Genomic DNA, 18,284 nt, shown 5'->3' with positions numbered 1-18,284 from the left:
ACAACGCGTTGGGAACGGCGATGGGTACTTAAAGGGAGGTCACTTGTTCGCGCTGTTATTGGCATCTGCCAACCACACTACCGCCAATCAAGCACAGAAGAAGAATTTAAGCACTGGCCCCTCCCACTATATCCAACACCCCAACCCTTGTTTTTTTTTTTCTGTATCAACCTGCATTTCTTGTAGATTCACCACAAAACACACTTCTTAGAATTTAGAACTGAACAGACACAAACATCATAACACCACCATTAGCGGCAGACGACACGAGCTTGCCACGCGTCACGTGAACTTTCACCACCACGAAATTTACTTTTTTTTCCATTTCATGTCACCACTGCTTTGATCCACCACAGCCTAAGCACACACAGGTTGTCGCAGTAGTGTAGAGTTGATTTTCATGCCACTGGTACTTGATGCACAATCACAACACAACACACATTTTTATGCACAATTTCACCAACATTACTTTAATATTATATTCTTGTTCTTATCATATACTAAACATGTACGATATATATGGCATATACTTGAAGGTACAATATATACCCAGATATGGGGAACCTAATCATCTGAACCTTACTGTCCAAAGTATAAATTTGCATCCACGTTGCTGCACTGAGGGAGGGGAAAATTACATGAATACAATGCGTCATTACAGTCACTAATTTTGTTACTGCTTGTTCGTTTACGTTTGCCGTCGCTGTTTTTGTTATTTTGTTGTCTTGTCGTATTTCTTTATTGTTTCTGATTTACAGTAAGACGTAGTAGTGATCAGCTGAACGTGGTTGCCAATTGTATTGTAGGGTTGCAGCTAAAGGGCAAACAAAATGATGTACGCCGCACACATTGTTAACATCTTCAACGTCCCAAGCAAAATCAAAATACGGGAAGAGGCTCGTTTAGAAGTTCCATATTTCGGTAACTCTTCCATACCTTTAACTTCTCGCTGTCAAAAACTACTATTGTTGTTATTGTATATATGTACTTGTATACGCTACATGCTCAACTGGACATTGTTCTTCGCAAGACCTTTCTTTACGCACTGTAATTTATGCTTTTTCCTTGAAAAGTCGCTTTATCCTTATTGTCGTCTTCCCAAAAATGTCCCATATGCCTCAAAAAGCTATGCACTATTTGGCATAGCTTATTATTAGATCCCTCCACGACAATAATACGCACCTACATCCCAATGTAATTTTCTATGCTATACGTATTGTATATATATATGTATATTTATAGATCGTATTAATTATGTTATGGCTGTCGAGTTGCTGCTATTGTTGTAGTTTACCGCTCCGGCCAGTCCTTAACCTTTCGGCGCTGGCAATTAGCTGATAGCAAACAACTGCTTTCAACATTAGCTCAGCACAAACAACACCTATTCAATCGAAAAAACAATTAGTTCGATACATTTCAGTTCTATTCTAGCTGTTATCGATGATCACTGAGCTGTGAAAAAGCAATTGCTTGATATTAGCTAATTAGAGCCGTAAGTGCGCTTAAAGTAGTAGTCGTGGCCTTTCAGATGCTTAGCCATGCATCACCGATTCATTCATTGCCCCTTGACAACGACGACAACCAGGTAATCGTCCTTGCCCTGGTTAGTGGCGTCGCTTAGGTTGGGTGCAACCTTCTTGAGAAGATCAAACGCGAACTCACATGGCGGAAACGCATAAAGTACAGCTGGGGCGGCAAGTTCTTTCTCGGTCTTCGTATCTTTGCTTTTGACGGCCAATGGGACGACGCCGGCCGCTTCTTTCTGCTTCAAATAACTGACGAGATTCTTCAGTGGCCTGGCCTGTACATCGCCGGCATCAGCCGGCACCGCGCCGCTGCCAGTCAGCGTAAGCAAAATGCAACTGCCATCGGGGCCGGCGCTTGATACACGCTTCTGGACGTCATCTAGCTTCGACTGATCAAGCCGCAAGCGCTGAGTGATGCGCAGACACTGCGTCTTAATCAACTGTTCCACCAAGGCAGAGTCCCCGGAGCAAAGTAACATCTTGGTGCTGAACGACGAACTTTTCAGGATAAGGCAGCCGTTCCACGCGGCCGCACAACATTTGGCCAGCTCGGAGATCGACGCCACAGAATCGGCGATTGAGATACGGCTGTGCTCCTTATCAAGAAGGTCCTTCGGGGAGAAGGAACGTGCGCGTTTGACGTCTGGTGAAGCTGAGCCCGCTCGACCAGTTCGGTACTTCCCGTACTTCGAATCACCATTGTCAGGTGTGTGTGGCCTCTTCCGTCCTCCGTTTGAATACTCGCCATCTTCCCGACCGCCATAGTAGCCTTCGTCAGGTGGTCGACGAGCCTGTCGATAGCCTTCTTCACCCGGGCTGGTCCCGTTAGGATAGCCTCCGCCACCTCCACCACTGCCGCCGCCTCCTCCGCTCCCGTACGAGTAGCTACCAGGATCAGCGAAGTCTACCCGGAGGCGCTTATCTGGTCCACCAAGGGCGAACCCACGCATCTCCTGACAGGCGGCTTGCGCGGCATCAATTGAATCATACTGAATGTACGCGTGACTCTCACCCTTGACAAAATCGATCTTACGAATGGCACCAAAGCGATCGAACTCACGCTCAAGGTGTGTGGGGGAGGTCCAAGCTCCTAGACCGCCGACCCAGATGCGTGTCGTTGGGGTGGCTTTGCCGTAACCAATTTTGCACTGGAACTTGCCAATGTATTGGCCAGACAACTCAACCTTTGCGCGGTGAGCCATATCGAGATTAAGGAATTTGATAAACGCGTACGCGTTACCTTGACCGGGGGGCGGTCGTTTCACGTCGATGTCTTCGACAATACCGTAACGTTCGAAGAGACGCCGTAGTTCCGCTTCGCTAATTGTTACCTCGAGATTTCCGACAAACAACGTTCGTGTCGATTTGTCATCATCTTCAGGTGGAATATGGTGAAGATAATTAGGAAACTTCTCTTTTTTTTCTCCTCGACGAAACGGCGGCGGTCCAGGCGGTCCTCCGTGATGATGGTCCCCTCTGTGATGATACATTGGCATACGATCCATGCTAGGAGGCCGCCGTCGTCCCATGGGCGACATCCCCCGGTAATCCATTGGGGGGCTGGGCGTTCGTCGACGTCTTGGCGCCGGCTCCTCGACGATAGGCTCAATGTGGATAGGCTTGTCAAACAGAATCATTCGGGACTTGGCGTGCCGGGCCTCCTTTGCTTCCTCGTAGCTTCGAAAATACAGATACGCTACACGCTCGCCCGCCTCCTGGCTAAGCTTAACAGTCAGGTCACCGAATCGACCAAACTCATCCTCGAGCGCTTGCCGCATCAGGCTGTCGTTCACTTTGTAGTTAAGATTGCTGGCCAACAGGATTCGATAGCTGCCGTAGCCGCTTTTGCTTCGTGGCGGTTGGTGGCTTTGGTGGCCGGGGTAACCAGGATGGTCAGCGTAAGGGTCACCGCGATGCCGCGATCGATGATGGTCCGGGGGCGGCGATCGCGGCATCTTGCGGTAGGCGCTGCCGGGACGCTGCGTGGTGGACCAAGGGCGACGAACCTCCAGTGCACCAAATTTTACTTCACGGTTGTACACAGCACTGATAGCCGGGCCAGTGGCTCACGGCTCACAACCAGCAGCACTACACCAACAACACGAACCACCAGCACTCACTTGACGAACACCAACAACTATCACAAGGTTCTGTCGTCCGCCGCTGTTATCCTTCGGCGTTGGGTCTTTGGCTCGAGTTCCTTTAGGTGCGTCGTGGTTTACAAAGCAGACTGATCCTCAGAGTACTGATTACTTGATCACGCGAGCAAGTCGAGCAGCGGCAACTTGAACACGCTGCGGGGCTCCCTCCCGAGCTGAATGACTTTGCTCACTGTTGGTAATGCGACTCCACACCAAGCCAAGATGGCGCCGCGGAGTGATAAACGCTGAAGCAGTCCATCACAGATCATTTACCTTTTTATTTTGGCAAATGTAGTCTCGTAACTCGACCCTTTGCTTAACAACACGGGACGCATTCACTTGAAAATGTGGTACTATTGATGATCAGCTTTGAAAGTGACGCTCCAGCGATGAAACGGTATGCGATCTAGTTTTCCTGTGACTAATATCTAAACAAGAATGCCTGGTAATGCGGTGGATATAGGTTGCTATAAGGTAACGTAACGAACAAAAATCCAATTATATAAAATTGTTCTATGGATTTAAATAGCACAGCTGGTTTCCGGCCAAACCTATCATTTCATAAGATTAGATAATATCTCAGTTTTGAGATACTCGGTGTTATAGGCATTATGAGACTGAGGGTTGCCATCCGTGCGAAAATTAGTACCACACACCGCTAGCACAGCAACGAATTTTAGCTGTGCTGTGCCAGCGCTTGAGTATCAAGTCTAATTTAGATGTTTGTTGTTATTGTAGAACCGTGTCTTGTTAACGAGGAGTTTCAGTGCTGGACAGAAAGGAGTCAAAGACTGTAAACATTTCGTATTATTTTCTGGGGAAAGATTATTATAAAACAAGAAAAAAACAGGGTGTTCAGGATATCAAGTTGGTCGGCTCGCAGCACTGCTAACAATATGCGGCAAATAGGAACGCACCATCTAGATGCCGTAGGTCTAGAATTTAGGAAGAGATGTGCCTCATTCCTTTAACCAATTGTATCGTAGTATTAATAACAACAACGAAGTGATTGCCAAAACAGAACTGAAACGCAGTAAAGGGGTCATATGAAAATGACTGTTTTGCAAAAAACATTCAACAGCCGTTTTGGTTTCTGTTAAAAAATATTACCTTGAATCATAAACGAACCGCTGTAGTCGTAGTAATCGTATTAGAAATAGCAGACTGACCGACTGATCAGCTGATTAGTGTATCGATGAGCCACCGCCCCTGTTATCACCTTTTAATTTCGAATGTCACAGCGTAACAACCCAGCAGAATTCCAAGCAAGGAATCTTGGGGACATGTTGTTCGAAAGTTCAAAGTTACGATGCCAATCTTTTCCTGTGTCTGCACGATGCACCTAACTTAGTGATCATCCACAGGTTAATCATTTTTCTGGTAGGTACAAATTAAAATTTCGCAAATATTCAAGATAAACCAACGCTGGATTTGATGAAAGTGATTGATAGAGACCTCTAGTAACGAATTTTGAGCACGACTTATTGATCGGCATTTGAATATAAAAAATGTCAATGAGGAAAAGGAAATGTTAGAAAAGAAAGATAATTACAGTCAGTGGTGACCGTTTCATTTATGTATAAAAAGCTTTAACATATCTTCATATTGAGGAAATCTTTTAGACCACTAGCTCTAACCATAGTGCTAGGCGCTGATCTGCGTCGCATTACTCTAAATAGAATTATATACATTCAACTACATTCAGTAGTGTCTACATGTGTTGCGCTATTGCCCATCTGCCGTTTATATCTTGGCCTCTGTGATAATGCAGCGGTAACGTACTTGCATAGTGAACTTTATGGTTTATATCTGAAACCGAGCGTAGACACACCTCGTTTTGGGCTTTGAATCGGTGGTACGAAGGTATTCCTAACGATAGTACCGGATCTAGAACTGAAACTGACGCAGTGTCTGTCGTAAGATACGAAGCAGTTAATATACTCGTATCTCTCTGATAGAAATGATTATGCAGTATATTCACTTCCCAATATAGCAAGCACAGTCGAGCAAAAAAAGTTAAGTTACATTTTATTCACGATGGACTCCTTTTTTATTTTAGATTCATCGGTTGTCGCTAGCGGAAAGTTACAATAATAGGGCTTTTTTATTGAGATTAAGCGGTGGTTTACGACAGCCAAGATGCCTGACACCGGAAACGGAGGAGTGATAACGATGTATCGACACTTCGGCGTGGCCAAGCACAACTTACCGGTACCGTACAAAGGTTCAGTCGGATGTAAAGTACAGGTTTGTGTCTAAGTTAAAATCAAGATTCGATTTCTACGGACGACTTTTAGAACCCTAAATGGAAAAAATTTCTCGTCATTTAATGTCATTATGCAGATAAAGATCAATGTATATGTATAATCATTCTATTTGATTTTATTAATGTTAAGTTTAACAGTACGTAGCTTAAATACGAATACGGGCATAGTAGTCGTAATTGTGGCATCATTATGATATTACGCAGCCTATCATAATAATAACGGTAATATTGTTGTGTATTGCCGATTGCTTTATTCAAGCTCTAATGGATAAGAAAAATAATAGTACAATGCAAGGAATTTCGGGCTTTAATGCTGGTGACTTTTTACACGAGCGGAATTAGGATTGCCCATAGGGCTATTGTAGTTGATCTTACCTGGAAATTACACGCATATTTGATCTTTCCACACATAATTGCATACGTTAGAGTTATTTGTCATTGTAGAAGATCAATATGTTTGATGACCGGTTTTAGGTGGGACGTGTCTTTGAGCTGCGCGGAATAGTTACGGGTTCAAAATGTTTTCACTTCAACCTTAAGCATAATGAGGAAACAGTAGCTCTTCATGTTAATCCACGCCTCGAAGACAATCAGCTCATACTCAATTCGTATGAAAAGTCCGACTGGCAGAAAGAGGTAGGTCTATCGCTATCTAAGCACTAACGCCCACCTACTTACCCACATTTAGTGTGCAAGATAAAGAGTATAAATCTAAACTGTGGAATATTATGGTAAAATGTTCCAAATCGGTCAAAAATTTAATTTTGCCGAAGCTCAATGAACCGTTTTGTGTAAAAAGATTCTCGAGAGTAAACGGGCTTGTCGTCTTTTCTTGATCCTCTACAAACTGTTGCGCAAAACATTATGTTATATACTTAAGCAGGCAGCGAATCGTCTCCGGTTAGAATCGTCAGAGTTCAAGGAAAACTCTTATGCGAGCAGTTCAACCATCTTGTTCAAGTCCATTGCCTCCGTTATACATCTATATCGTTTTAGCTATCTCGTTTTTAATAGACAACAGCATACGAGATATGTCTCTCAAAATCATAATAGAGCTTCCTTGTATTATGCTTAAAGTCTCTGAAAGAATGTACAGACTGTAATTCAATTTGGACCCTTTTTTTTCGACAGTACAGTAATTAGTAATAATTACTTGATGTTATCGCAAGAATGAGTATTACCACGCCTTCGGGAGGATTTTCGTAAAAACAGCGGATGTTATTTCTAACAGGACCGAGTTGCTGCACGCTATCACCGTGATGTTAAAGAATATTTTAATGAGAACCCTGCAAAGAGATAGGTTGCCCGGAAATATCTTATATAATACCCTGCCTGCTTCTCAAACCTAACGCCAGTTGAGTTTTTTTTATGTAAGGATACTGTTATGTAAGGATGACATATACGTTAGAAAATGACAACTGTAAAAGATCTAGAGGCCACAATTAAGTTTGTAATTTAGCAGTCTACGGTTATTAACAGTGTATTCACCAGAACGGTGATCATCTTGAGCGTTTCCTGTAGCCGGAAAAGTTACACGTTTCAAGTAGATTTATTTTCAATTTAAAGATTTACTATAAATAAAATCTGAGATGTTAATCATATAAGCTGTGCATACATTTTTTGAGACTCAATTCTATTTTTCAGTCTTTTTTTCACTGAACTTGAGTCCTAATGAGGTCTTGCAAATTGTATACTCATCTTTCATATTTGAAGGTGTAAGATGAATTGATCAATTTTACCTTGCTTATATCATTACCTTGCTATCGATTACAACGTGGTGGTCATTTTCAACCATGAATATGGTCGTCTGTAATTATGCGTTCCGCTTGTTCGATAATGTCAGCAAAGCTATAGGGTTGCGTTATACAGTCTGTTCTACGGAGTCCTTGAGAATTATTATGCTGCTGTTGGACATATCAAACATAGGTGTACAATTTTGTTTGTTAGACTGAATTCAAGTTTAATTCTCTAACCGTTAGAGGATAGACATGAATACCGTAGTTTATTATCGTATTTGCAGATTTCAGGTGTTGAGATCTGCCCCTAGTTACTAAATGTTTAAATATCTATAGGTACGTGTAGACGACCTAAGCATCGTACCAAACAAACCGTTTGTGATTACGATTCTTGTCGATACCGAGGATTATAAGATAGCGGTCAACGGGGAACATCAATACTGTTTTAAACATCGGATCGACTTCCATAAAGTAAATCGTATTGAGGTGGCAGGAGGCAGTGGACTCATTATCTCGGAACTTGAAGAGCGTGACGACCCTCGGCCGTAAGTTTTATCTGCTACAATGGCATCCCTTTAATCATTCAACCCGCCTTTAAAAAATCGCAAGAGCACAAAAGTTGTATTTTGCTATCTTTTATTGGTTCTCTGATAGCAATATCAATATAACTCCTTCGTAGAGCTGTGTGCTATTTTGCTCTGTGTATTCGACAGTTATTTGGAGCAAGCATCAAAGTGTCCTCTTGATCAACGAGATGGTGGAGACGTCGTTGACGGGGCGGTCGCCCTTGTATCTGAAGTTCAGAAAGGCGTTGAAGTGCTTCATAATCCGCCGGTGCCCTTTGTGAAGGAGCTAGAGAATCTTAAACCAGGCCTAAAAATAAGCATTTCTGCAAAACCTACAAGAACAGCTCATCGTTTTCATATCAATCTCTGTGACAAGGCATGCGATGGTTTGTAAATCCTAAAACACACTGTTAACTTTCTATACCACTATGTTGTTGGCAAATTCATAAATATGTTGAAAAGTCTTAGTATTTTTAGTCACGGCTCTTCTAGCTTTTTATTTAAAAGTATTTTGTGATTAAATAGAAAAGATCTCTTAACTTGAGCAAAACAAGGTCTAAGCAGATATAATGTTTTCGTATACAAAAGTTAGGCTTTTTCAACATCTATCGGAAGAAATATAATGCAACGGGACGTAGGTATATTCTATGCAAGTCGGAGGCGCGGAAGAAAGGTATACAAGCCGTGATTCAATTATATGTACTAATTAATCAGTCGAGTTTGTCATTGCTCAAGCTGTTTGCTATACATTTCCTGGTTTATTACGTTAACATTGCATTTGGTTCGTTTGTGTTGCATTTAGGCAATATTCTATTTCATCTGAATCCACGTTTCGACCAACAGTACGTGGCTTTGAATTCAAAACAAAACGGCTCCTGGACTACTGAGGAAGGGATCCAGGACTTTCAGTTCTCCCAGGGCGTACATTTTGATCTGACGATGCTCATCTCCGAGCAGGAAGTCACCGTATCCTTCAATCGCAAACACTTCACAGATTTCAAGCATCGCCTCAAACATATACAGGCTTTTAGGTTTATTGTTATTGAAGGCGATGTAGTCATCTCTTCTATTCGCCTCCACAAGGCCTAGACCAAACTAATCATTCAGAAACAAGCTAATGACAAACACTGATAAGGAAAACGACAAGCTTACGGTCACATATAATTTTACACAGTGCGTGATATCCTACTTTCTCTAAGAACGTGTTGTTTTATTTATCGCAAATCAAGAATCATGCTTGCTATATTAATTTACTGATTAATTAATTAATAACTAAGTTAATGCCCCGGCACATTTTACAATATATTTATAATAAAGAATATACAATCCATACAGACAAAAGTTGTGCGTTACTATGTACACTTAATGCTTTTCGCACATTTTTAATTTCCGTTGCTTTGGCCGGAGCTTATGGATAATATACAGGTCGAATTATTGTTTTTTTTTAATGGTAATCAAAGCCTCCAGCGCTGAGAATCCACCTCTACCTGAAATACGCGCATACAGAAGTTAACTGCTCTGAGCGTTTTGTCCCGCATCGACCGCAATGTCGATGTGCTTTGAAAAAAAACTATATAATTAATGTAGCGTTTCATATTCGTGGAGCCGTAATTTCCTGTGGAGGAAAGTATTTTATGGCAACTTGGTGCCTCTGGTTAGACTATTTGCCCCTATCTACCAAGTCAAAATAACAATTAAAGGAAAAAGCCAATAACAACAAGAATCACTAAACATCAAACTGCATATCGATTGGCCATTTTGGTGTGTATCAGATGTTTACTGTGTGACGTCTATCATATATATGATCGATATTTTGCAGTGTCGTGGTATTTAGCAGGTATTGATCGCAAAGCTATATGTGGGGCTAAATGGCACTTGCACGCATCGGCGTCTACGTGTTGGGGCTGTTGAACCTCTCTGCAGTGGGGGAGCTATTTGTTCCTTAACGTGACAGCGGTAGAAGCAATGTACATTTTGTATTCATATTCTATATTCATTCACACTGTCCCTCTTATATAGAGTACATAAATGTGGCGTACTTATGCAAGAAAAATATATGGCTGTATGCGTATATAAACATATAGACATGCATATTACTCTATAGACATACTATACGTGTATGGTAATATATTTTTATTCGATGTTTTCTTGCTTGCAACAACTAGAACCTACCTAGAAACAAGCTGGAACTTAACAGGTGGCAATCTTACTGTAAACATTTACCAATTATTCGCTAAACATATGCGCTTTACAACGGCGGCCCTTTGCCTGGAAGATCGCAGTTGGTAATTTATTTTTAGATTAAAATAAAATTGCGGCTTGTCATGTTAAGCAAAAGAATACTATTGATTGCGCTAATATTCGTATATTTTCCTCATTGGCGGCCATGCTCAAAATCGACCGACCTCCACATATATACACTCATCTGTTTGAAATTGACCTAAAGTCTCGTAATCTGAAATCATCTAACATCACGCGTTAGTAGGACAAATGTGTACCTGGTAATGGCTTTCGAATGCCTCTGAAACATTACTTACACAGTCTCAAAAACTTCAAGGACTTACACAGTCCCGAAAAAACGTTTCGAAGAAGCGTAAATAGGCGCATAATATGAACGCCTGTGTTGAGTAAATAGGATTAGAAGTTAGGTGTCGATTAAAAAGATGTGTAGTACTTGTGTCGCGCCGAGTTTCTTCGCGACATCCAGTCTTTCAACTGAGTAATTGTTCTTAACACTAACCAATGCAGTCCTTTTGAAATATTTTAAAGTAAACCCTGTTGCAATAAAATTCAATGACGCAGGAAAAACTATCACGTAATACAACTAGTCCGCCAATATATAACCAACTACGCTAATATGAGTTCCTATGTCTATAAGTAGGCAGTGTTTAGGCTAAGGTTAATTCAAACTTAGGGTCGAAAATAAATTGATACTTTAAATGTACAAACTGTACGAGGTTATGTAGCCCTACTGGATTAGCGTATATCTAAATACTAACAAAGTTCAAAATCCTTATTCTTGACTGGTCAAAGATGTACGTAAAATTAGTAGCAACTGTTTCACTTGGGTAGAGTGCTCACATGAAGTATCTGGGATGGTTTATATTTCAGTGAAGAACTTTGCTAACTAGTAAGATCGTGATTGCACGTCGTCTTTGTCTGCGTTATAACGTTTTGTTGCGAGGAACAAATTATTTGTTCCCGATATAATTGATTTCAACATTTTATTGACAGCTCATAAAACTGTTCATTTTACATATTTTTATTACAATAATGTTCCTGTTTTCGAAATAAATTATCTATATACACACAACTGCATGGGACTTCGATCTGAAGCTCATTATCAATTATAGGCTGCTGTCACTGAATTAGAACAGAGTCTGTCGGGTTGCTTGTCACATCGAGCATCCATTAATTTGGTATTCTTGAAACTAGAAGAAAGACAGTTAAGCAGACTCATCATAGCGGAGACAGGAAGCTCTTACTGCGACTTATATTTTTAAGTCGCAGTAGACGAACCTCATTGGAATGATCTATTAGTGGTAGAGGTCATTGCCAATATTCATACTACTTTTTAAAAATTTGAGAAAAAATTCTATGAAGAAAATTAGAAGATTCTCAAAAGGGTTCAAATTTGAAGGTCTTTCAAATTCAGGCAGAAGGGCAAGAAACTATACTTTCATGAAACTATAGTTTCATTTAGTTTAGAAGCTTAACTTTTTAGTTTTAATACAAAATTTAGCCGCTGCTTTTAAAAAGAAAGTGTCTGATGCTAGGGGAGCTAGAACGGTTCGTCTTCTTGAGATAATTACATCATGTTGGACTTTTTGCCTGCTATCAACCTAAAATTCAATTCTGCTAGATTTTTTTATGTTCAGCGAATTTGAGTGACACCTTAATGAGTCTGCACTTCCCAGTATTGCTTGGCTCACTAGCGAAAGATGCTTAGTGCTGTGAGCCACCTCTACCGTGAGTGGTGGTCATTAGGATTACGCTATTGATTCTACGCTGTGTTTGTGTTAACGTTCTCTGTATTTTCATTTAGGGTAAACTGCAAAAGCTAGAGGAGAATTTTAAGCATTTGGGTAGTCTGTATACTGCAAACAGCTGACCTATTTATGTCAAATGTCTCCTCACCTCATAAAAATGCTTAACCGTTTTTGCCGGCTTATTTTTGATGAAAAGCTTCGATCATATAAAAAAAAAATTATATTGGCCGAGGTTCCTCGGCTATGACTAGTACGATATTTGTACGTCGAAGTATGTATCAACGTGTGCAAGATTTTGTCTTTGTTACTGTGCGCTGCTTGAAAATCCAAAATCTCTGCTATTGTCGAATTGATTCCCTGCCTCTTATTATTTCATGCCCTTAGCGGACCTGTACTGATGCAAACCACTTTATTGAACTCCTTCTGGGTACGTTTGTGGCACTTTTGTGGTGGCGGCCTAAGCGACACGCCGCACACAGTTATCCATGCCCTCACGGCGAGCTCAGGAAAGGCACATATATATGGTGCTCCCTGGCAGGCACCGTGCTATGCCCTTTCTAACTGACTTCCATCGGCAGCTCGTCATTGCTATTCGCTAGGTACGTTGTATGTGCGCGCGCTGGCCAGCTAAAGGATATGCTCGTTTCTTTAGCCGGGCGGGGGGGAATACTAAATACGCTTCGCATGTTGTCAGCTCATCGTCCGCTCACCGGCGCTGCTATAGCGGTCATAGCTGCCGCAAGCAGATTACAAGGAAGCCCCGGCTGCCTCAATGATGGCGGTTCTAGTACGCATGCTCCGTCGTTGTGCAGCAGCAGCAGTACTGCAGGTAGCAACAGCATTCAGTATAGCCAGCGCATCGCTGCGGTCGCATCAGTATTAGCTACTACCGCGATGACGACTGGTTCGACTCTGTTCTGAAAGGTTTCTTAGCGTATTCTTTTACTTCTTCTTTTGCTGCTACTTTTTCTCTCCATCCTTCTTTCCCGTTCCATCTATCTCTTTACTAAACCGCTCTTTTTACGTTGGCTCCAACAAAATATATTGTGCGGCGGGCGGCCGGCTGCTCAAGCGTTTCGCGGTTAGAAAAAAGGTTTATTCAAGCATGGTATGTGATAGAGTAGAGCTTCAGCGAACTGGAGATAGATAGAAAAATAATACAGCGGCTTTGCGTTTATCATGTGTGCACGCGCGCGCGGTCGCGTCGGTCTGCCACTATAAAGTCTACTGCCCTCCATTGCCCTGCTTATCCCTTTAGCGATACAAACACCCCAGACCCCACGCATTCTTTTTCTTTCATTCTACACGCAATGCGTATTTGCACCATTGCAAGGGACGTAAACAAGAGACAAAGACGGCGGAGCGTGGCGGAGGATCGACGGACGTTGCTCAGAGCAGACGAACAAGCGGCCAAGGAAAGGACTACGGCCGTGATCAGTCGGCTTCTACACAGACGGACATATCGACGGACAGACACCACAAAGGAACGAACCACAGCAGCCGAACGGCATCGAGGAGATACCAACCAGACGAGTCGGAAAAGTCATGCACCGTAGAACCGACGACCTCAACTAGAGTTAAGAATGGTCGACGAATATTGGGCCTGCGACTAACATAATCAAAAAGCCCGCTTTATTTTGATTTTTGGCTGGTAGTGGAATTGTACAACAGATACGAATTTTGTCGGCAGCAGTCCGTGTGCCAGTCAGTGGGTTGGTGCTGCACTGAGCTGCGCTAATAGCGTATAGCGGTTGAGGGGGAGGTAAAAAAACTACTGAGTGCGTTTTACTGTGTGGGCCTGTTTCAAATGCTTTGCGACGGCGGCGACGGGCTTCGCCCAGAAGCAGAAAAGGCTATATTGCTGCGGTTCCTGCTGTTGCTAGGCGCATGATTACGCAATACTGTTTTTATTATTATGATTATTTCCGCAAAAGCTAACTACGAGTGAAGTTTGAAGCGGCGGGTGCGCAATTCTGTGGTGTTTGGATAACTCTAGGGTAAACCAACGATCAGGCAGACCATGGGGTTAGAGGCCGAAAGCGTGCTAGCCGTCGTTTTATGTGGCGATCATGAGATGTTAGAACACTACTAAACGGAAGCAGATTTAAAAACCAATCAGCAAAAGTAAAACCGAAAAATGAGGAAGCGAAAATGAAGAAATAAGAAACGTGTGTATGTTTGTGAAGAGTAGAGTTGAATAAGACGTTATTGGTTGTTTATGGTGCTGCTGCCGCTGCTGCTTTGTTTTTTAATGTGGTTTCGGTGAGTGGCTGCCAGTTGATAACAGCACGGTGCTCATTTTTCCATAAGTAAGTATCGTGAGTAGAGCAGAAAGACGGAGGAAGGGCGACTGAGCACCATGGAGAAGTGGAAAAAGATTAAGGCCATTATTATTACTGGGCACTACTACAACAGCACTCCAGGTTCGCTTACTAGCAACGGTATTTTCAACATTTCTAGCAAACACATCAATAACAGTATCGCACCGTTGCTGGGTCGATCCTGTTGAGTTAGGCATCAACATTTGCTTAGCAGTCAAACAGTGTACAATTCGAAGTGAGTGAATAGGTAAGTCCGCTTGCCACGCACGACGACCACGGCCACTACGATCGCCCGTGCTGCTGCCGCCGCTTCTGGTACGCTTTACGGTGTGCTGTAGAGAGAAAGAAAGCAGCGTGTACTCTGAGAGCACCATGGGATGGAAGGGGGCCTCCGTTTCCTAGAGGGTCGCCAGCTAAGTCCGGCCCTCGCAACAGTAGCCATTGCCGCAGCATCAGTATTGGCAGTAGGACCCTCATTACGGTCCCGACAGCAAACAGCGAGCAGCAACAACAACGAGAACCACAGCAAAAAGAGCCTTACAGCATACAGTCGGTACCACGACGAAGAAAAATAAGCATAAGGGATTAGGCGAACAGCCCCAGCGTAATGGCAGCGACAGTGGTAGTGCACTCAGGCAGTCAATCAGTGAATTAGTCAGTGAGTTGGCCAGTAGCAGCTAAGACACCAGGTCAGCCGATAACGCTGCGGCCTGCGTGAACGCCGCGAAACGTTACAATAGAGTACAACACAAATGTGGTGCTGGTGAGGCTGCTGTTGTCAGGCAGAGGATGTTAATTTGTTGCCATATTATAGGTAACCGGCTTTGTCGGCGCTGCCATAACGAAAAAAGAATCACCACCCAAGGAAGGGAGTTATCAACGGTACACACACACACATTCATCTAATGCTAGTTCAGCTAATACTGTTACAACTGCCACTAGCGCCGGCTGTCTATTAGTGAATTCAGACGTGTAGAAGTAGCAGGAAGTCCTACGAGGTGAAGCTGATGATGACGCTACTCATCATCACCCATTAACGCACACAAGCAGCTATATAAACGACGTTTTTTTGCCAGCCGTCTACTACAGCACAAAAATACGAATGTCCATAGTCGAAGTATGCAGATCAATCGCAGGAGGCGCCCAGCAGTACGTGCGTACGAAGCATAACTTGCAGCTGTATCCTGAGGAGGTAGGAGCCATTTACATGAATGCACGGATCGAATGAAAAAGAGAGAAAAAAAAAACTTCTGAGTGAGCGTCCAATATGAAACTTTAAAGGAACATTAAACCCACAGGCGGCCACCAGGTACTTCTTAACGTCGTTTTTGGAGAGCAAGCTTTATAACATAGCAATGTTGTTGCAATGACTATAGCTCACCAATGAGATACATAAAAGGATGCGCTCAACATCATCATCATCACAATCATCATCACAGTAGTGCAAAGCGGTTGTGACGCGTCTCGTGCAAATGCAATTCCAGTTAATCGAGAGGTTCAGGCGTGAGTTAGTAGTTGCTTAGCGAAAAAACCGACGCAACAGATACGGTCGAAGAAGGATACAAAGATACGTCTCCTCTCATATTTTCTGCCTCTTCTAGAAGCTCTATATCGTGGCAACCATCGAAACAAAAAACGAAGAAGCGCGGCAGGCCAAACAGCATGCAGCACATGCGCCGGCTTCGCAGCGACCGTCAACGTCAAACAGGTACGTAACATTAGCATACATATAACAAATAGATTCGACAACGAATAGTGCTGAATATTTTCTAAAATTTATTTTATTATTTATATTATTATTATTTGAATGTATTTTTATATCGTTTTGTTAGCGTATCGTATAAATATTTTGACGCATTTCATAGGACCCTGCACAACATCGTAGATCACCGACAGAGGTTTCTACAGTTATACGGTGAATTTGAATCTGAACATTACATCATTGGTACGCGAACGCAGAAAAATGCCTAAGAGTATGTCATAGTACAATGACTAAAACGTATATCGTACATGTTCAATTGCTAATTGTACGTAGACACCGCAACTAGTAGATGATCATTCTGTTTTTTAGTCCGACGACAGTATAGATGTTACTAGTACTTTGAATAAAATCAATCTCAATGGAAATTTTCGGATTAGTGTTTACAAATTACCTAATGAAATTCACTTAGTGTAGTATCTCTGCCCGTCGAAGATGCTTTTTTGCGATATAGAAATAGGCCAGCAGCAATATCGAGTAGCAGTTGAACCGACCATTTGGTGCACTGTCCGCTGTTAAATAGCAGGTTTAAGAATGTTTTATTTTTTTTCTATTGTGACCGATGGAAATGTAGCGAACGCTGTTGACCTCTTGCAGCAGTTTTAGTTAGGAGTTTACTCATTTTGCTTATCAACAATAACATTTAGCCATCACACTATGCCAGTGCATCGAAGAGTTCAAACTGTTTTTGGGCTTCGAGAGTAAATTGAAAGACATTTCTATTACGTGCTTAAGGCTCGCGTCGAACACAAATGTTTGAAGCTACGACCATATCAACACTCTATACATTTCGATAGCGATTACTATATACATAATTTGTCCTGCTATATAACTGTTTATTAATTCTGAACTGGACCCACCCGTCAATGATTAACATGCTTAACTCCTTGACGTTTTTTTGTATAGTTTGTATAACATGTAATATTTCGGAGGGTGTTTTATCGAACACAAAGGCTGAATGTTAGAGTAAGACTGAGGTGATTCAGAAACAGATATTCGGCTTTCTCATGCAGCAATATCAGTAATTATTTTTAATTAATAATCACTGTACAGTAATCATTAAAAGGCGCAAACATACGTTGCGTTTATATTAAATTAGAGTTACTTTTGAGGTATCTGTTGTCTTTTATCATTTATAAAAATAATTGGCTACAACTGCCAGACACTCGTTGATTGTTCGATATGTATGACAGTTATTACTGACCCGTCTGACAGATGAGGTTTCACTAGAGTATCTAGCTTGACTGATTACGGTTACTGCAATCAGTGTCTTAGTATCAGCAAGCTAAGAGTGGACACATACTGAAGGTATTTTCGTCATATTTTATTGAGCTATTAATACATTTCGTTCAAAGAATTAACGTAAAAAGCCATTTTTACAATAAATAGCGTGGAATTTTAATGTAAAAAATAAGGATTGTCTTCGAGAAGGGAGTATTTATTGTCAATTGAATTGGCCTAATAAGACTCAACAGTTGATTTTTTTTTAAAGATTTTGTATTTTTTCGCTTTTTTCCTAAAATTTTTCGACCTTTTGCTCTACTTTTGGCCCAGATTTTAAATCCGCTACATTTAGAGGTTAAACCTAACGAGTTCGCACGTTCTAATATTGCTTTAATTACGGTTCTCGTTATTTGGGCATTTAGAGGAGCCACGATAGAAGTGAACGATAGTTACATTGATTCATGAGTCCGTGAACTATGGTTCTGTCCACATATGCAGATATGTCATGTAAACCTGCGACGTTATCTCATCCGGTTTGTAAGCGAACACCGTTAAGATTGTCACAAGATATTTGAGGTATCCTGTAAAATACATAGCGTGTACCCAAATGTGAATCATTCGTGGTTGAAAAGAATCAGAGGGGAAAAAGGGAAAAAGTGACGTCGTCAAAAGGTCTTTTGTGATCAGCAATTTGTCAATAATTCAATATTTGAGACAGAAAATAAAAATAAATTTATTTGATTTATTATATATATA

At 41.8% G+C, this 18,284-nt stretch overlaps 3 protein-coding genes across 5 annotated transcripts in view; 2 read left to right on the top strand and 1 right to left on the bottom strand.

The window, feature by feature from the left end:
• Positions 1 to 439: 439 nt before the first annotated feature.
• On the bottom strand, positions 440 to 4,064 carry nito (RNA-binding protein spenito). The gene has a single exon (XM_022798372.2). The coding sequence runs from the start codon at positions 3,479 to 3,481 to the stop codon at positions 1,556 to 1,558; it is 1,926 nt and encodes a 641-aa protein (XP_022654107.1). The 5' UTR covers positions 3,482 to 4,064; the 3' UTR covers positions 440 to 1,555.
• A 247-nt stretch (positions 4,065 to 4,311) lies between these two features.
• On the top strand, positions 4,312 to 10,575 carry LOC111247736 (galectin-9B-like). Of its 3 annotated transcripts, none has more exons than XM_022799027.2 (6): positions 4,312 to 4,460; positions 5,727 to 5,914; positions 6,408 to 6,569; positions 8,006 to 8,214; positions 8,383 to 8,621; positions 9,038 to 10,575. In XM_022799027.2, the coding sequence occupies exons 2-6, from the start codon at positions 5,807 to 5,809 to the stop codon at positions 9,322 to 9,324; spliced, it is 1,005 nt and encodes a 334-aa protein (XP_022654762.1). In that variant the 5' UTR covers positions 4,312 to 4,460; positions 5,727 to 5,806; the 3' UTR covers positions 9,325 to 10,575. The 3 variants fall into 3 exon arrangements, with proteins under 3 accessions (XP_022654762.1, XP_022654760.1, XP_022654758.1); XM_022799025.2 differs by having other exon boundaries at positions 4,456 to 4,596; XM_022799023.2 differs by lacking the exon at positions 4,312 to 4,460 and adding an exon at positions 4,616 to 5,047.
• Positions 10,576 to 13,108: 2,533 nt separating this feature from the next.
• Dg (Dystroglycan) overlaps positions 13,109 to 18,284 on the top strand; it is a 57,189-nt gene continuing 52,013 nt past the window's right edge. The window contains exon 1 of the mRNA XM_022795512.2: positions 13,109 to 16,253. The gene's annotated coding sequence lies outside the window, so the exon portion shown is untranslated. The remainder of the gene's footprint in view (positions 16,254 to 18,284) is intronic.

The sequence above is a fragment of the Varroa destructor genome, unplaced genomic scaffold (genome assembly GCF_002443255.2).
Source record: "Varroa destructor unplaced genomic scaffold, Vdes_3.0 BEIS01000003.1, whole genome shotgun sequence".
Taxonomy (NCBI): Eukaryota; Metazoa; Arthropoda; class Arachnida; order Mesostigmata; family Varroidae; genus Varroa; species Varroa destructor.
This window is presented reverse-complemented; position numbering and strand designations above follow the sequence as displayed.

Coding starts and splice junctions, on each gene's coding strand:
- nito (XM_022798372.2), bottom strand. CDS start 3,481: ATGCCGCGATCGCCGCCCCCGGACCATCATCGATCGCGGCATCGCGGT.
- LOC111247736 (XM_022799027.2), top strand. CDS start 5,807: ATGCCTGACACCGGAAACGGAGGAGTGATAACGATGTATCGACACTTC. Junction 5,915..6,407: donor CAGTCGGATGTAAAGTACAG/GTTTGTGTCTAA, acceptor GACCGGTTTTAG/GTGGGACGTGTCTTTGAGCT. Junction 8,622..9,037: donor CTGTGACAAGGCATGCGATG/GTTTGTAAATCC, acceptor TGTTGCATTTAG/GCAATATTCTATTTCATCTG.